At 42.5% G+C, this 13942-nt stretch overlaps 1 protein-coding gene across 4 annotated transcripts in view; it reads left to right on the forward strand.

Moving 5' to 3' along the window:
- Positions 1 to 13639, forward strand: part of SMAD1 (SMAD family member 1) — a 46366-nt gene extending 32727 nt beyond the window's left edge. For 3 of the 4 annotated variants that reach the window (XM_054989547.1, XM_054989545.1, XM_054989546.1), the window contains 4 exons: positions 778 to 894; positions 8910 to 9131; positions 11055 to 11311; positions 12419 to 13639. In XM_054989547.1, the coding sequence (XP_054845522.1) occupies positions 778 to 894; positions 8910 to 9131; positions 11055 to 11311; positions 12419 to 12562 (740 nt within the window). In that variant the 3' untranslated portion in view covers positions 12563 to 13639. The remainder of the gene's footprint in view (positions 1 to 777; positions 895 to 8909; positions 9132 to 11054; positions 11312 to 12418) is intronic. The other variant, XM_054989548.1, reaches the window with a different exon arrangement.
- Positions 13640 to 13942: the final 303 nt, after the last annotated feature.

Genomic DNA, 13942 nt, shown 5'->3' on the forward strand with positions numbered 1-13942 from the left:
ATAACTGATTTGCTTATGCCCCACCCTCTGACATCACCTATCGTGGTTGTTTTGGATCCAATCCTGGCCATTCAGGGCTGAAATTGGGCCCAAAATGGCAAAAAGAGGCTGAAAATGAAAGTGGACCCAAAATGGTCAGGATTGGACCGCTGCTGAGTGGGAGAGTGATCCACCATCCGTCAGAGGCCCCATCCTGGCTGTTTGGGGCCTGATCCTGGCCATTTTGGGCCCGAATTGGGCCATTTCGGCCCCGATCCATGCTGAAACAGGCCCAAAATGGCCAAAAATCAGGTGGGTGAGCCACCTGACATGTGCCCTCTTTGGAGAACTGCCAGAACTGTGTTCCTGTGCATTCCCCCTCAAAATGAGCCCTGCTAGCCGCTATATGACACTGGCTGTCAAAGTTGTTCTCCTGAGTGATGGTTGCTAGGTCATAACTTGACTGGGAGGGCATGTCTTTCCTTTTGCTGTTTCTGTTGCATTTTGAAGCGCCACTTTAATCCAGGAATTCCCAGAAACTGAATCTGGGTAACAAAAGGAAGATGATTTATATCCATAATAACTTTACAGCCTTTCTTTGGTTCAGGATGGACTCCTGGCTCTGCTTGTCAGGACTTCAGACACTGAGCTTTGTCCTAGGCTGGAAAAGCAGTTAAAAGACCAAGAACAGCATGGTGGTCATGTGGGCATAATGTAACTCCCAGTGTAGCAGTTCTGTTTAATGTGAATGCGCAAAAGAAAGGGTGAAGTTATTTCTCTGTATATGTGTGTTCTCAGCTGACACGCCCCCTCCTGCTTACCTGCCTCCAGAAGATCAGATGACACAGGATGGTTCACAGCCAATGGACACCAATATGATGGCACCTTCAATTCCTCCAGAAATAAACAGAGGAGGTAAAATTGTTCAGTCTGATAGGAATTGTTCTTATTTCTTGTGTAGTTACAAATGCAACCAAGCCACATAGCTTCAGTGAAGACTTTAAAAGCAATACTGATTAAAAATATTGGAGATTTATGCCTAATTTAAAATACTCACATTTTATGGTTGAAATAATTTTGAGTAATAATAAGTAAATAGTAGTGGATCTGCACCCTTCATGTCTTTTGATAACTACTGTTTAAGAAAAGCATGCTAGCCATATTCGCACCAGACTGGACACTTGCATTCAGAGGATGTCTTGTCTCTGTCCTCACACTTGCAGGGCCTGGCAAATGGCTCAGGTTTAGATATGCAGCCACCTAGATAACTTACCTGTTGTTGACCTGAATTTATACCTTTAAAGTATGTGGAAAACAAAGGCAGACTGTAACCTCAGTACTGTAACCTATTCTTCTTTTCAAGTAGGATTGCAGTTGATAAACACAGTCTTTTGGTGGCTTTACAGATCTGTTTGCTGTAGGTAGTCCTTGCTGCTTACAAAAGCAGAAAATGAATTTATCAATGTTAATGCTTACCTCTGCAGACTCCTCACATGTTTTACTTTTGAAGGTGCTCTTTATCTTTGTCCTGAAAATTTTGCATTACATAGGATTATGCCTAGAAATAAAAGGGATGGCTTCCCTTAATGCATCACTGTTTAAGGATTCTTAAGCCAGCAAATTGTTGTGTGTGGAAGTTCATATTTAACAGTGTACTCCATGTTGAGTTACTCTTGAATGTGCTCCAGGTTGCATGTGTTGACTGTGTTTATGTACTGCCATCACCATCTCCCAGCACAATGTTGTGTGATGTCCTATATCAGTTGGACCACAGTCACAGTAAGGTTGCCAGATATTGAATAAAACAAGGGGAAGTCTGTTGCTTGGAGGTAGAGCATCTGCTTTGCATGCAGAAGGCACCAGTTTTAATCTTTATCTATAAGGATTGTTAGTAGGTGATATGAAAGACCTCCATTTGAGACCTTAAAGAACCACCGGCAATCAGACTGTAATAACCTTGATAGATCAGTGTTCCAACTTGATGTAAGGTAGCTGCGTGTGTTAATAGGGGCGTTTGTTACTTTACACGCTGTGTTGCCACCAGAAATGGCTGCACTTGCAGCATTTACTCACCTCTGTGTTTGCAGTGGCAGCCTCCTTCATGTCCTCTTCCCCCCTCCCCAAATAGGTTTGGTGTTGGATATTTCAGCTGGAAGCAGAGGATGAATTGTGTGCAAGGCACTCAATTGCCGTTACGATTACAGAAGTGGGAAAAGTGTAATGGACTGCTTGTCACTGTGTGATATGTAACATTAAACATGACAGAAGGTCCATCTGGATCTGATAACTCTTTAAGTATCTAACCGTTTCCACCCTCCCCCTTGGTTTAATACCCTGCCTCTATTAAAAAAGAGGACAAAAGGACGTTGATTTCCTTATATTCACATTGTTTACCTGCACCTGTTTCCCTTAATTCTGTGAGCTCATTTCTCTACCCTACCTCTCTACCTGTTATGTACGGTCACATCCTTTGTTTAATAGCCGTCCCCAAAGGTCTGCTACAGTTCATGTTGAGGAAGGGCGCTGGGAGTTGGTGCTGGCTCAGATGTTCTGCTGCAAACCTTTAAGAGGCCTGTTCTTTGTGGAGATTTGTTAGTCTTAAGAGATTTGACTTAACAAGCTGCATCCTGTCAGTGAAGTTGGGTAACTCCTATTGTTGGCTCATGCTGGGAACGGAGAGACGAAACGCACCTGCTCTGCATGACTTAAGGCAAATGTGAGGAAGTTAGTATGAAATCTGTGTGTGTGTGAGAGAGAGAGATGATTTCACTCTACAGGAATGGCCAGCTGGCAGGATTTCTTCCTGAGTTTGAGAACTAGGGCAGAGCTGTAGTTTTAATAGTGGCTGGCATCTTGGTGTGAAGAGTACACTCACAAACTAACAATTATAGGCTGCCTTACAATGACTTGAATGGATTAAAAAATGCTGTGGCTTGTTTGTATCAGCATTTCTTGGCATCTCACTGAGAATCAGTGATCTGGACTTGGACTAACAGTGTGGATTTCCCCTCCCCCTTTAACTCAATGTGGGCTGCCATCTAATGTTCAGTTTCCTGTGGCTAAAATAATACCTATGACTTGTCATAAGTTGCAATTCCTTCTTTGCACTGGATCATATAAGTAAATTGTTCTAGCAGCTGTAGAACTATTTACTTATATGAAGGAACCAGCTATTGAGATACAGAAGGCAGAAGCATCTTACAGGCCTGGGTGAGGGGATGGGACCATGTTTTTGCCATTTAATGCAATATAGTGAGAGATCCTCGAACTCTCATTCAGTAAGTATATAGAAATTTGGACTTCAATGAACATGTTTTTAATTATTTTTAGCCCACTTTTCTCCTCAACGGGGACCCAAAGCAGCCTACTCTTGTTCTTCTAGCCTCCAATTTATTCTTGCAACAACAATCCTGTGATGAGAGTGTGTAACTGGCCCAAGGTCACCCTGCAAGCTTCCATGGCAGCATATGGATTCAAATTTTATTCTTCTTCCAGATCTTAGTCCAGCACTTGAACCACTATGCCCTGCTGGCTCTTGTACCATCCTGTGACCTAAAGACATAACCAATGATGGAATGTCCCCGCTCATTCCTCTCGATCTCACTGCTTAGGAGTGCTGCTATTTGAGTTTCATTAAAGAATTTTGAAAGCGGCATTCCTAGCGTGCAGGGTAAGAATCAGAGGTCATTTTGTAGAAAAAGAACTGCAGGAACTCATTAGAATAACTCATCAGCATATCTTATTAGCATATGCCACACCCCCATAGCATCACCAGAAGTGTGTCAGAAGGCAACACCCACCCCTCAGGCCCCTTTCCCTCAAAATCTCCAGGTATTTCCTGAAAATAAAGCAATAAACTCAAAGCAGCTTACCCTCCTCTGGACACCCAGCCCCAGCAGCCCTACTTGCACGGATGCACTCACTCACTCACTAATCACGAATGAAAATAAAGCAGCAGAATGAATTGAAGCAGCTTACCCTCCTTTGGAGAGCCAGGCCCAGTAGCACGGCTTGCACTCACTCTCTCTCTCTCTCTCTCTCTCTCTCACAAGTCATGAATGAAAATAAAGCAGCAGAATGAATTCAAAGCAGCTTACCCTCCTCTGCAGAGCCCTCACCGCTTGCAGGACTGGAGGACGGGCCATGTGGCAGCCCCCCTGCTCAGCCCCCCCTGCTCAGCTGCCTCCCCCGCTTGGCTGCCCCCCCCCCCGGTTTCCTACCAGGGAATCCAAGAGGTAGTGATGGGGGGTGGCGGCGGTGGTGCTGCAGCTGCTGCTGCCTCCGCCGCTGCCTGCAGCTAAAGACACGGGAAGTGGGGAGGCAGCAGGGAGGAAAAGGAATCACATGGGTGTGGCCAAAACCCACGTGACCTCTTTTCCGATGTTCTAGAGTGCCGTTCCGGTGCGTTCCCCCTCCAAATGAGCCCTGGTAAGAATTAAATGTGTAGTTTGAAGGTCTATGTTAGTTTGGTGATTGTATCTTTCCTGAACATTATGACTTAACATGAAGTGATGCAAGGAGCTAAGGATAGAAATGGACCCTCTATAGATGCTTAAAATGACATACTTGGGGCCTTCTGGCTTATGCTACTCACTAAAAGTCCCCTCTCAAACTCTGGTTGATGTGTTAGTAGGATATTTTAAGGTAAAGGGGACTCAAATCCTGCTGTTTGACTGCAGACCAAAATGGCTACCTACATGAAACTTCTGCTAGAGCAATGTATCCATTAAACTGTGGTCTGAGATCTGAAGAAGACAAAGGTAAAGACTGCTGAAGAATTACACAAATTTAACATTAACAACGAAAACTCGGAATTGCTTAAAGATGTTCTGTTCCATGGCTCGATCATCAACTAAAAGGGGGACTGTGATAAAGAAATCAGGAGATTAAGGCTTGGAAGTGCAGCCATGAAGGACCTACAAAAGATCCTTAAGTGTAAGTAAGCATCGCTGAAGACCTAGATAATTCATACTGTGGTATTCCCCCAGGGGTCATTTCGTAGAAAACGAACTGCAGGAACTCATTAGCATAACTCATTAGTATATCTCATTAGCATTTGCCACACCCCCTGACATCACCAGGAGAGTGTCAGAAGGCAACACCCACCCCTCAGGCCCCTTTCCCCAAAAATCTCCAGGTATTTCCTGAAAATAAAGCAGAATGAACTCAAAGCAGCTTACCCTCCTCTGGACACCCAGTCCCAGCAGCCCTACTTGCACGGACGCACTCACTCACTCTCTGTCACGAATGAAAATAAAGCAGCAGAATGAATTGAAGCAGTTTACCCTCCTTTGGAGATCAAAGCCCAGCAGCCCAGCTTTCACTCACTTGCTCTCTCTAACTCTCTTTCTTTCTCTCTCTCTCTCTCTCTCTCACGAGTCACGAATGAAAATAAAGCAGCAGAATGAATTGAAGCAGCATAGCCTCCTTTGGAGGGGAGGCAGAGGGGAGGAAAAGGAATCACGTGGGTGGGGCCAAAACCCACGTGACCACTTTTCAGCTCTACCGGAATGCCGTTCTGGCGCGTTCCCCCTCCAGATGAGACCTGCCCATTACTATGTAAAGGTAAAGATTAGTCCCCTGTGCAAACTCCCAGTCATTACTAACCCATGGGGGGACGTTGCATCATGACGTTTTCTTGGTAGACTTTTGTTACGAGGTGATTTGCCATTGCCTTGCCCAGTCATCTACACTTTACCCCCAGGAAACTGGCTACTCATTTCAGTGACCTCGGAAGGATGGAAGGCTGAGTCAACCTTGAGCTGGCTACCTGAACCCTGCTTCTGCCGGGCTCAAACTCAGGTCGTGAGCAGAGCTTGGGCTGCAGTACCACACTGTGCTGAACTATGTATGGATATGAAAGTTGGACAATGAAGAAATTTTATTCATTTGGAATGTGCTGTTTGAGTTTTATGGATACCATGGAAACATAGAACTGGAACAAACTCTAAGAGTCGTCTAGAACAACCCCTTGCATTATGCAGGAAATTCACAGCTATTTCACTCCTCACCTCCCCCAGTTATACCCACTCTATGCCCAGAGGAAGGCAAGAAACCTCCAGGATGCCGAGCCAATCAAGCCTGGAGGAAAATTCCTTCATGACTCCAGGGTGGCAATCAGCATGACCGTGGGCATTTCAGAAAGGGCCGCGAGAGCCTAGTGCTGACTCATCCATGCCCCCCCTCCTGATCTGTGTACATATTGAGTTATAAAATCATCATTGCTGTCAGATGGCCATCAAGCTTCTTAAATATCTCCAAAGAAAGAGAGCCCACCACTTCCTGAGGAAGCCTGTTCCACTGAGGAACTGCCCTGACTGTCAGGAAGTTTCTGGTCCAACCTTCTGGGACAACAGAAAACAACTCTGCTTCATCCTCTGTGGCAGTCCTTCAAATACTTGAAGATGGCTTTCATATCACCTCTCAGTTGTCTCCTTTCCACGCTACCCAGCAATTTCAACTTTTCCTCATAGGACAGTCTGGACCTCTCACCATCTTTGTTTTCCTCCTTTGGACATTTCCAGCTGGTCAACATCCTTCTTAAACTGTGGTGCTCAGAACTGAACACCGTACTCCAAGTGAGGTGTAACGAGAATAGACTAAAGCAATACCATCACTTCACATGATCTGGATACTATTCTTCTTTTGATACAGCCTAAAATCTCATTTGCCTTTTTAGCAACTGGATCACACATGGATATAGCCAAAAGATAAGTGGGTTCTAGATCAAATGAAGTATAAATTCTTCCTAGAAGCTAAAATGACTAAACTGAGGCAGTTGTATTTAGTCACATCATGAGAACATAAGAATCATTGGAAAAGATACAGAGGAGTTAGCCGTGTTAGTCTGTGGTAGCAAAATCAAAAAGAGTCCAGTAGCACCTTTAAGACTAACCAATTTTATTGTAGCATAAGCTTTCGAGAATCAAGTTCTCTTCGTCAGATGCATGATACAGAGACTGGTCAAATACAGAAGAGGAGGGAGAGAAGGGGAGGAGAGAGAAGAGGCAATTGGGGGGGGGAAGGGGGAGGGTGCAATCAAAACATTCCTTTGCTAGTATATGTAAACATCTCCTTTTGGTGTGTGGATCAGTTGGCTTCAAAGGAGTTTGCCCTGTTAGTTTGTAGCAGCCAAACAGCTAGACCATCCAATTCCATTTATCACATTACCACAGGTAACAGATTTCCTTTACAGAGGTGGGGTCTGGGGGAGCTCAGTGGCACCTGGCGTGGGCTTTCGGGAACCACAGATCTCTTTGTCAGATGCATCTGGCAGGGAGAGCTGTGGTTATCGAAGGCTCATACTGCATTGGAATTGGATGGTCTAGGTGTTTGGCTGCTACAAACTAACAGGGTAAACTCCTTTGAAGCCAACTGATACACACACTAAAAGGAGATGTTTACATATACTAGCAAAGGAATGTTTTGATTGCACCCTCCCCCTTCCCCCCCCAATTGCCTCTTCTCTCTCCTCCCCTTCTCTCCCTCCTCTTATGTATTTGACCAGTCTCTGTATCATGCATCTGACGAAGAGAACTTGATTCTCGAAAGCTTATGCTACAATAAAATTGGTTAGTCTTAAAGGTGCTACTGGACTGGAAAAGATAATAATTTTAGGAAAAGTTGTGAAAGCAGTAGGAAAATAAGACCTAACAAGAGATGGATTTGACTCAATAAAGGCCTTTGTTTGTAAGACTCGAGCAAGACTGTTAGTGATAGAATGTTTTGGAGGTCAGCAATTCATAAGGTCAACATAAGTAAGAAGAGACTTAACAGCACATACATAACACACATACTTGAGTTCCAAAGGTCTTTTGTCTGCAAACTGGCCCTTCTGTTGCAAGGGGGGGGGAACAGTGTTCACTGATCTCCCCCCAGCCTACTATGGACCTCTTTGCATTCTGTGGCATTCCTGAAAGTCCCTCAACCACCAGAAGCAGCATTTGGGGGATCACAGGGGGCTGCAGGGGGAAGGGGAATATTAGAAAGATCTGTTCTGTGAGTAGTCTTTCAGTACATGGGGTTGGGTCCGTAGTCACCATAACCAGTATTGCTTATTATAGCATGCCTGGGTTTCTCGTCCTTTGGCACAGGGTTGTAGCTACTCTTCTATGAAGAATTGTCTTTGGATGACCAAGCAAAGAGAATTCGGGCACCTGATAAGAAATCATCCTTTTTGCAGTTTATGTATTAACCCTCTCTGGCCTGAATTCTTCCTTTCTTCTTCATATATTTTTTTACAATAATTTTTTACAAGAAATAATAACAAATAATAAATAAATAAATAAATAACAAATATTTTTTACAATGTTACAATAAAAATGTTTTAATGATGTTTTAAAATGTTTTATGGAAATGGAATTTTTATTGTATTTTAATGGGTTGTGATCTGCCCTGGGCCCGCTCGCAGGGAGGGCAGAATAGAAATGTGACATAAATAAAAATTAATAATATTTTCAGTTGTGTTTGATGAACACTACTTAAGACTTTATAGATCAAAAGAGTAGAGTAAGAAAGAAAGATAGCCAGACCAGGCAAAGAAGGTTTTTTCTAGACTGGATGAGACTGGATGAGACTTGGTTCTTTCAAGTTGGTACATTCAGACTAGCACTGTCAAGTTATCAGTTACAAACTTTTTGGTGGACCCAGTTAATGACAGATAGAAAATCTGCACACTCTTTGCCCAGGTATCAGCTTCTGTTCTCCTGGCTTCTAGGGCTTTGACTGGCTTCATGCAGAGAGGTTCAAACATACTGTATAAAAGGGCATTATGGGAGAATGACTTCTAATTAGCAGCTGCGTAGCCAGATTTTTTTCCTTCAGTGATCTTAAGCCAAAACCTACATATGGAAAATAAATAAGTAAAAAGCTTTAAAGCTCAGGAACTCATTAATTCCAGTGTCGCTGGTTCTGTTTTTCTTTCTTTGCAGATGTTCAGGCAGTGGCTTACGAAGAGCCAAAACACTGGTGTTCTATTGTCTACTATGAGCTCAACAATCGTGTTGGGGAAGCATTTCATGCCTCTTCCACAAGTGTGTTGGTGGATGGCTTCACTGATCCTTCAAACAACAAGAACAGGTTTTGCCTAGGGCTGCTTTCTAATGTTAACCGGAATTCTACCATTGAGAACACCAGAAGGCATATTGGCAAAGGTACTGTTGGTTTCATTTACACTTGAATGGGGGGGAAAGGAGGGGTTGTAGGCTGGGTTTGTTGCCAGTTCATTGCAGTTCTCAACCTGTGTGCCTCTAGCTTTTGCAAGAAATTGCTTCTTATAGCTGCAAGAACTGGGCTACCAGTAAGCACCATGACTTTCTGTGAAGCTTCAGATTATAGCAGTATCTCAAAAGTATTCTCGAAAAGGACTCCGCTCTTACTGAGGAAAGTAAACTGCAGAAGATTCTTACTTTGAGGGTTGAAAATAATGATTAGGCCTCAATGATAATTACAGTAATATGAATGTAGTTTGGGAATGTGGGAAGCTTTTTTTTCTCCTTTTGTGAAGGAGAAAACCTGAAATATCCTGCTGCCTTAGCTAGAACTGGCAAGTGCTGTTCACTTAATCTCAAATTTTTAAAAAATAGTGAAATTTGTAATAGGCAAGGTTTCATCTGAATTGCCAAAGCCGTTAATTTAATGATGAGCTGGCTCCTATATTAAAGATTTAAGTAGCTGGCAATAGACTGGCCTTCAGGATGACTTGTATCCATCATTTGATGGAGATGGGTGAAAGGTATAGCATCTGTATTTTGGTTTGGAAAGATGGTATCTGTCGAGGGTTCAAAAGTCCCCTGGCTGGTTTCACTTTCAAAACACTCCTCTTTGAAAGCCAGAGTTGTCTCCCATCAAACCAATGTCTCACACAGTAGGACAATTTTTATTTTTAAAAGCTAGATGTGAGGAAGGAAGAACACCCTTTTCCAAGTTTGATAGTTTTGACTACATAGAAGAACAGTTCATTTCCCTGGTGCGTGTATGGAAAAAAAATGGAGGAACATCTACAGATGGTGCTTTCAACAGTAAAATCTTTCAGCACGCAGAATGTTTATCTAGTAGAATTTCATTTTCTCACACAAATACAAGCTGCTGGTTGGTGAGTGGAGAATATATATGACTTGAGGTCTGTTCTGAACTGCAAATGAAATTTCATTTCAGGGCAAAAGTCATTAGGAGCAGGTAGCAGTTGTACAGAACATGTATGCCTCCCATTCTTAGTTCAGTTGGTGGCACCACATAATATATATGCCATATGTTCAACTTTTTTGCACAAAGGTACCTTTATTTTAAATTGAGTTACTGTGCATTGCTTCATTGTTCTGGGGCTCATTTAACTATTCTAAACAAGCTCTAAAGTACTGACTCCAAAGATTTAAGGCAGAGCTGAGAAATTGAGCTATAGACAGAGGAAACTGATCTGTATGTATTTAACAACAACAGTATTTGATTTATATACCGCCTTTCAGGAAAACTTAATGCCCACTCAGAGTGGTTTACAAAGTATGTCGTTATTATCCCCACAACAATCACCCTGTGAGGTGGGTGGGGCTGAGAGAGCTCCGGAGAGCCGTGACTAGCCCAAGGTCACCCAGCTGACTTCAAGTGGAAGAGTGGGGAATCAAACCGGTTCTCCAGGTTAGAGTCCCATCGCTCTTAACCACTACACCAAACTGGCTCTCACCTATCTCATTTTGGATAAGTTTCCATATCCAATGTCTCTACCCTCTTATCTTCCATATGTAGACATCAGATTCAGAAACGTAGCCAAAACACATCCCTCAAAGAGAAATCGTTATAACAATAATGCTTCTTCAAATCTAACTATATTTTAGCTGCAGTTTGACATGCTTGGCTCATGTTACCTGTTCAATAAGTAAACATGTTCAACTCTTCCCCTGATTAGTTCAGGTGTAATGGCATTTCCGCATCACTGCAGGGAAGATGGCCTTTCCTCCTTAGAGTTCTGCCCCAGAAGCATGGGCCACTTGTTCGTTGCTGATTTGCTCTCTTCTTCTCTTCCCACCCCCATAATGTACCTCACCTCATTATAAGGCTAACAGATCTTCCATCTTCTGTAGGAGTTCACCTGTATTACGTTGGTGGAGAAGTTTATGCAGAGTGCCTTAGTGACAGTAGTATTTTTGTGCAAAGTCGAAACTGCAATTACCATCATGGTTTCCACCCAACTACAGTCTGTAAAATTCCGAGTGGTTGCAGCTTGAAAATCTTCAACAACCAAGAGTTTGCTCAACTTCTGGCTCAGTCAGTGAACCACGGCTTTGAAACGGTGTATGAACTCACAAAGATGTGCACTATCCGTATGAGTTTTGTAAAGGTAAGTGAGGCTTCTTCATATAGGTGTCCCTCTGAGCTGTGTTAAAAGGAGCAAATGAGTGGCTTCTGTTGATCGTGTTTCATTTCTGGCCTTTCCATTTCCAAGCCTTGGAGTGGGTTAGCACTGTAAAAGTGACTTTTCTAGATAAAATCCAGGCAAAAAGAAACTTAAGATCTCCAAAAGTATGTCCAAAGTAGTCACCCAAGAGAAAGGTCTCTGCAATTCAGTCCTTCATGGGCCCGTTTCCAAGGTCTTTTAAGCTTTATTGATTAAAAACAGCCATCTGAATAGAGTATTTTGTACCCATCCATTCTAGTACTATTATATGTATATATTTGAAATGTTCATATAAAAATTCCAAGGTGGTTCACAGTACAAAATACTGGCACCAAGAAAGTTATAAACTTTAAAAGGTGGGGTTTTTTTTTAGTTTTGTCACTCTTTTTTTGTTTTAAAGACAAGGAAAAACTGGAGTTCCAAAGAGTTCCAACTGCTCCTGTTTGTGTAATTGCTGAAGGACTTGGGTTAGGAAGGAAGCAGAAAATTTTGCTGCGGCTTTGCTATTGCAGTTGCTGTCTGTAATGTGGAATTTCACTTGGAAACAAACTGGAAGCCAGTGGAGGGATCCTGACCCTGGCGAACTGTGTACTGAATGCTGTAGTCCAGTCACACATCTCACTGCTGTGTTCTGAACCAGTTGTAGTTCCTGAGAAATCTTCGGATCTGGATCTGATCTGGATCTTACTTGGGCACAGATCATTGGGGCTGCCCAACTCCCAAGAGTTAACATTCGCTAACACAGGATTGATTGTCTGTAGGCTTTGAGACACCTTGCATTTTACAAGAACTGTGGTAAGATGCATAGATGTGACATGACTTGCTTTGGAGAGGTCATTTCCAGGCTTTTTGGAAAAACCTGTAAGGTGGTGCTTTTTTAAAATAAAGCTTTTGGTTAATGACAGCTGGAGTCAGTTTTGTGGCAACTTTGTCTATTGATGATATGGCTTGTATATTTTTTTGATAGCTGTCTTTGGCCCATTCTGGTATGTGAAAGAAGGCAGACTATAAATAAATAAATAAATAAAATGTGGTATTCTCTGTTTTTAGGGTTGGGGAGCAGAATATCACCGGCAAGATGTCACAAGCACACCCTGCTGGATTGAGATACACTTGCACGGTCCCCTTCAGTGGTTGGATAAAGTCCTTACCCAGATGGGCTCTCCTCATAACCCGATCTCTTCTGTGTCTTAAAGGATTCTGAGCAGCTACACTCTGGAAACTATTGAGCCTTGCATGTACTTGAAGGATGTATGAGTCAGACACATGTACAAAACTGGCAGCAGCCTTTATCATACTTGACTTCTGTGACCAACTGTTAGATCAGCTAATAAGTTGCTGGAATCAAGATTTTTAGTTTACATAGTAATATTTTCTTGCAGATCTTTTCTGCAGGAGAGCGTGTAATAGTTAGGGAAGACCAAGTCAATATAATCTAGGCACTGTTCTCAAGCATATGCATACGCACACGATTCCCCTTCATGGTAGACATCTGTGATGTTGTGTGTGTGTTCTGGAATGAGTACAAAGTTACTCTCCTTTTCTAATAAGCTTTCTACACTCGTTGAAACCCACTGGTTTAGGTAATAGTTGTTATCCTCTGAAAGATTAAGGCTTCTGTGTAATCTTCTGAAATTGTGTACTGACCATACTGCTGCAAGAATTTTTAGGTATGCTCTTTGCTAAATGTATGTACAGTGTATTTGGACATTAGAGATGGGCTAGCCTAAAGAAAGTAGATAGTTGAGGGAGGTGGGTGGGCAGGGAGGCTGACAAGGACCGGTAGAATAATACTGTAAGCATAGCTTGTTAAACAAGTCCAAGTCTTGCTGTGTGCATTTCATTTTTATAGTGGCTTCACCTTACTAACTGATCTATTTCTGCCCATGCACAGCTTCTTAGATCAAGGGCAAGTAAATAAATCTCTTTGTCATGTACCGCAAGGTCTGTATATTTCAAGACAAGCTGTACAGCCTTTTGGGATTGGGCAGTCTTATGCAGTTTGCATAACAGAAGTAGCTGTTTCTTTTTGTAAGAACTTCATGTTTTGCCAGCTTAGCAGATGTTGGCATATGCTGGGAGGACTTAAAAAAACTATTCAAGTGTTTCAGACTTAAAGGTTAATTTTTTTACCATTTAAATTGTTTTCTTTCTGCTAATGTTTTATATTCATTCAAGCTGTAGTACTTTTTCAGTATTTTTTTATTCTGAAACTTAGTGGTTCATCTCTACTGGAAGTTCAAATAAATGTATTGCTTACTTTGATTAAAACAGTCTCTTGTGAAATTTTTTTGCCACCCAGAAGGATAATTTTTCCCTAACTTTTCTTTGAGAGGGAGAGATTTCCTAACAAGGTACATAAGAAGAACTCTGCTGGGTCAGACTAGTGATCCATCTAGCATCCTGTTTCACATTGTGGCAAACCAGTCTCCCCAGAGGGCCAATAAATAGGGCATAGAGGCAAGGCCTTCCCTGTTGCCTCCTAGCGCTGGGTTGCAGAGTTTACTGCCTCTTTGTTTCCCTTTATGAACCAGTAAAGGCTAGTACTACTTGTAGTTAATACTCATGGATGGT

This window comes from Eublepharis macularius, chromosome 10 (assembly GCF_028583425.1).
Source record: "Eublepharis macularius isolate TG4126 chromosome 10, MPM_Emac_v1.0, whole genome shotgun sequence".
NCBI classification, from domain to species: domain Eukaryota; kingdom Metazoa; phylum Chordata; class Lepidosauria; order Squamata; family Eublepharidae; genus Eublepharis; species Eublepharis macularius.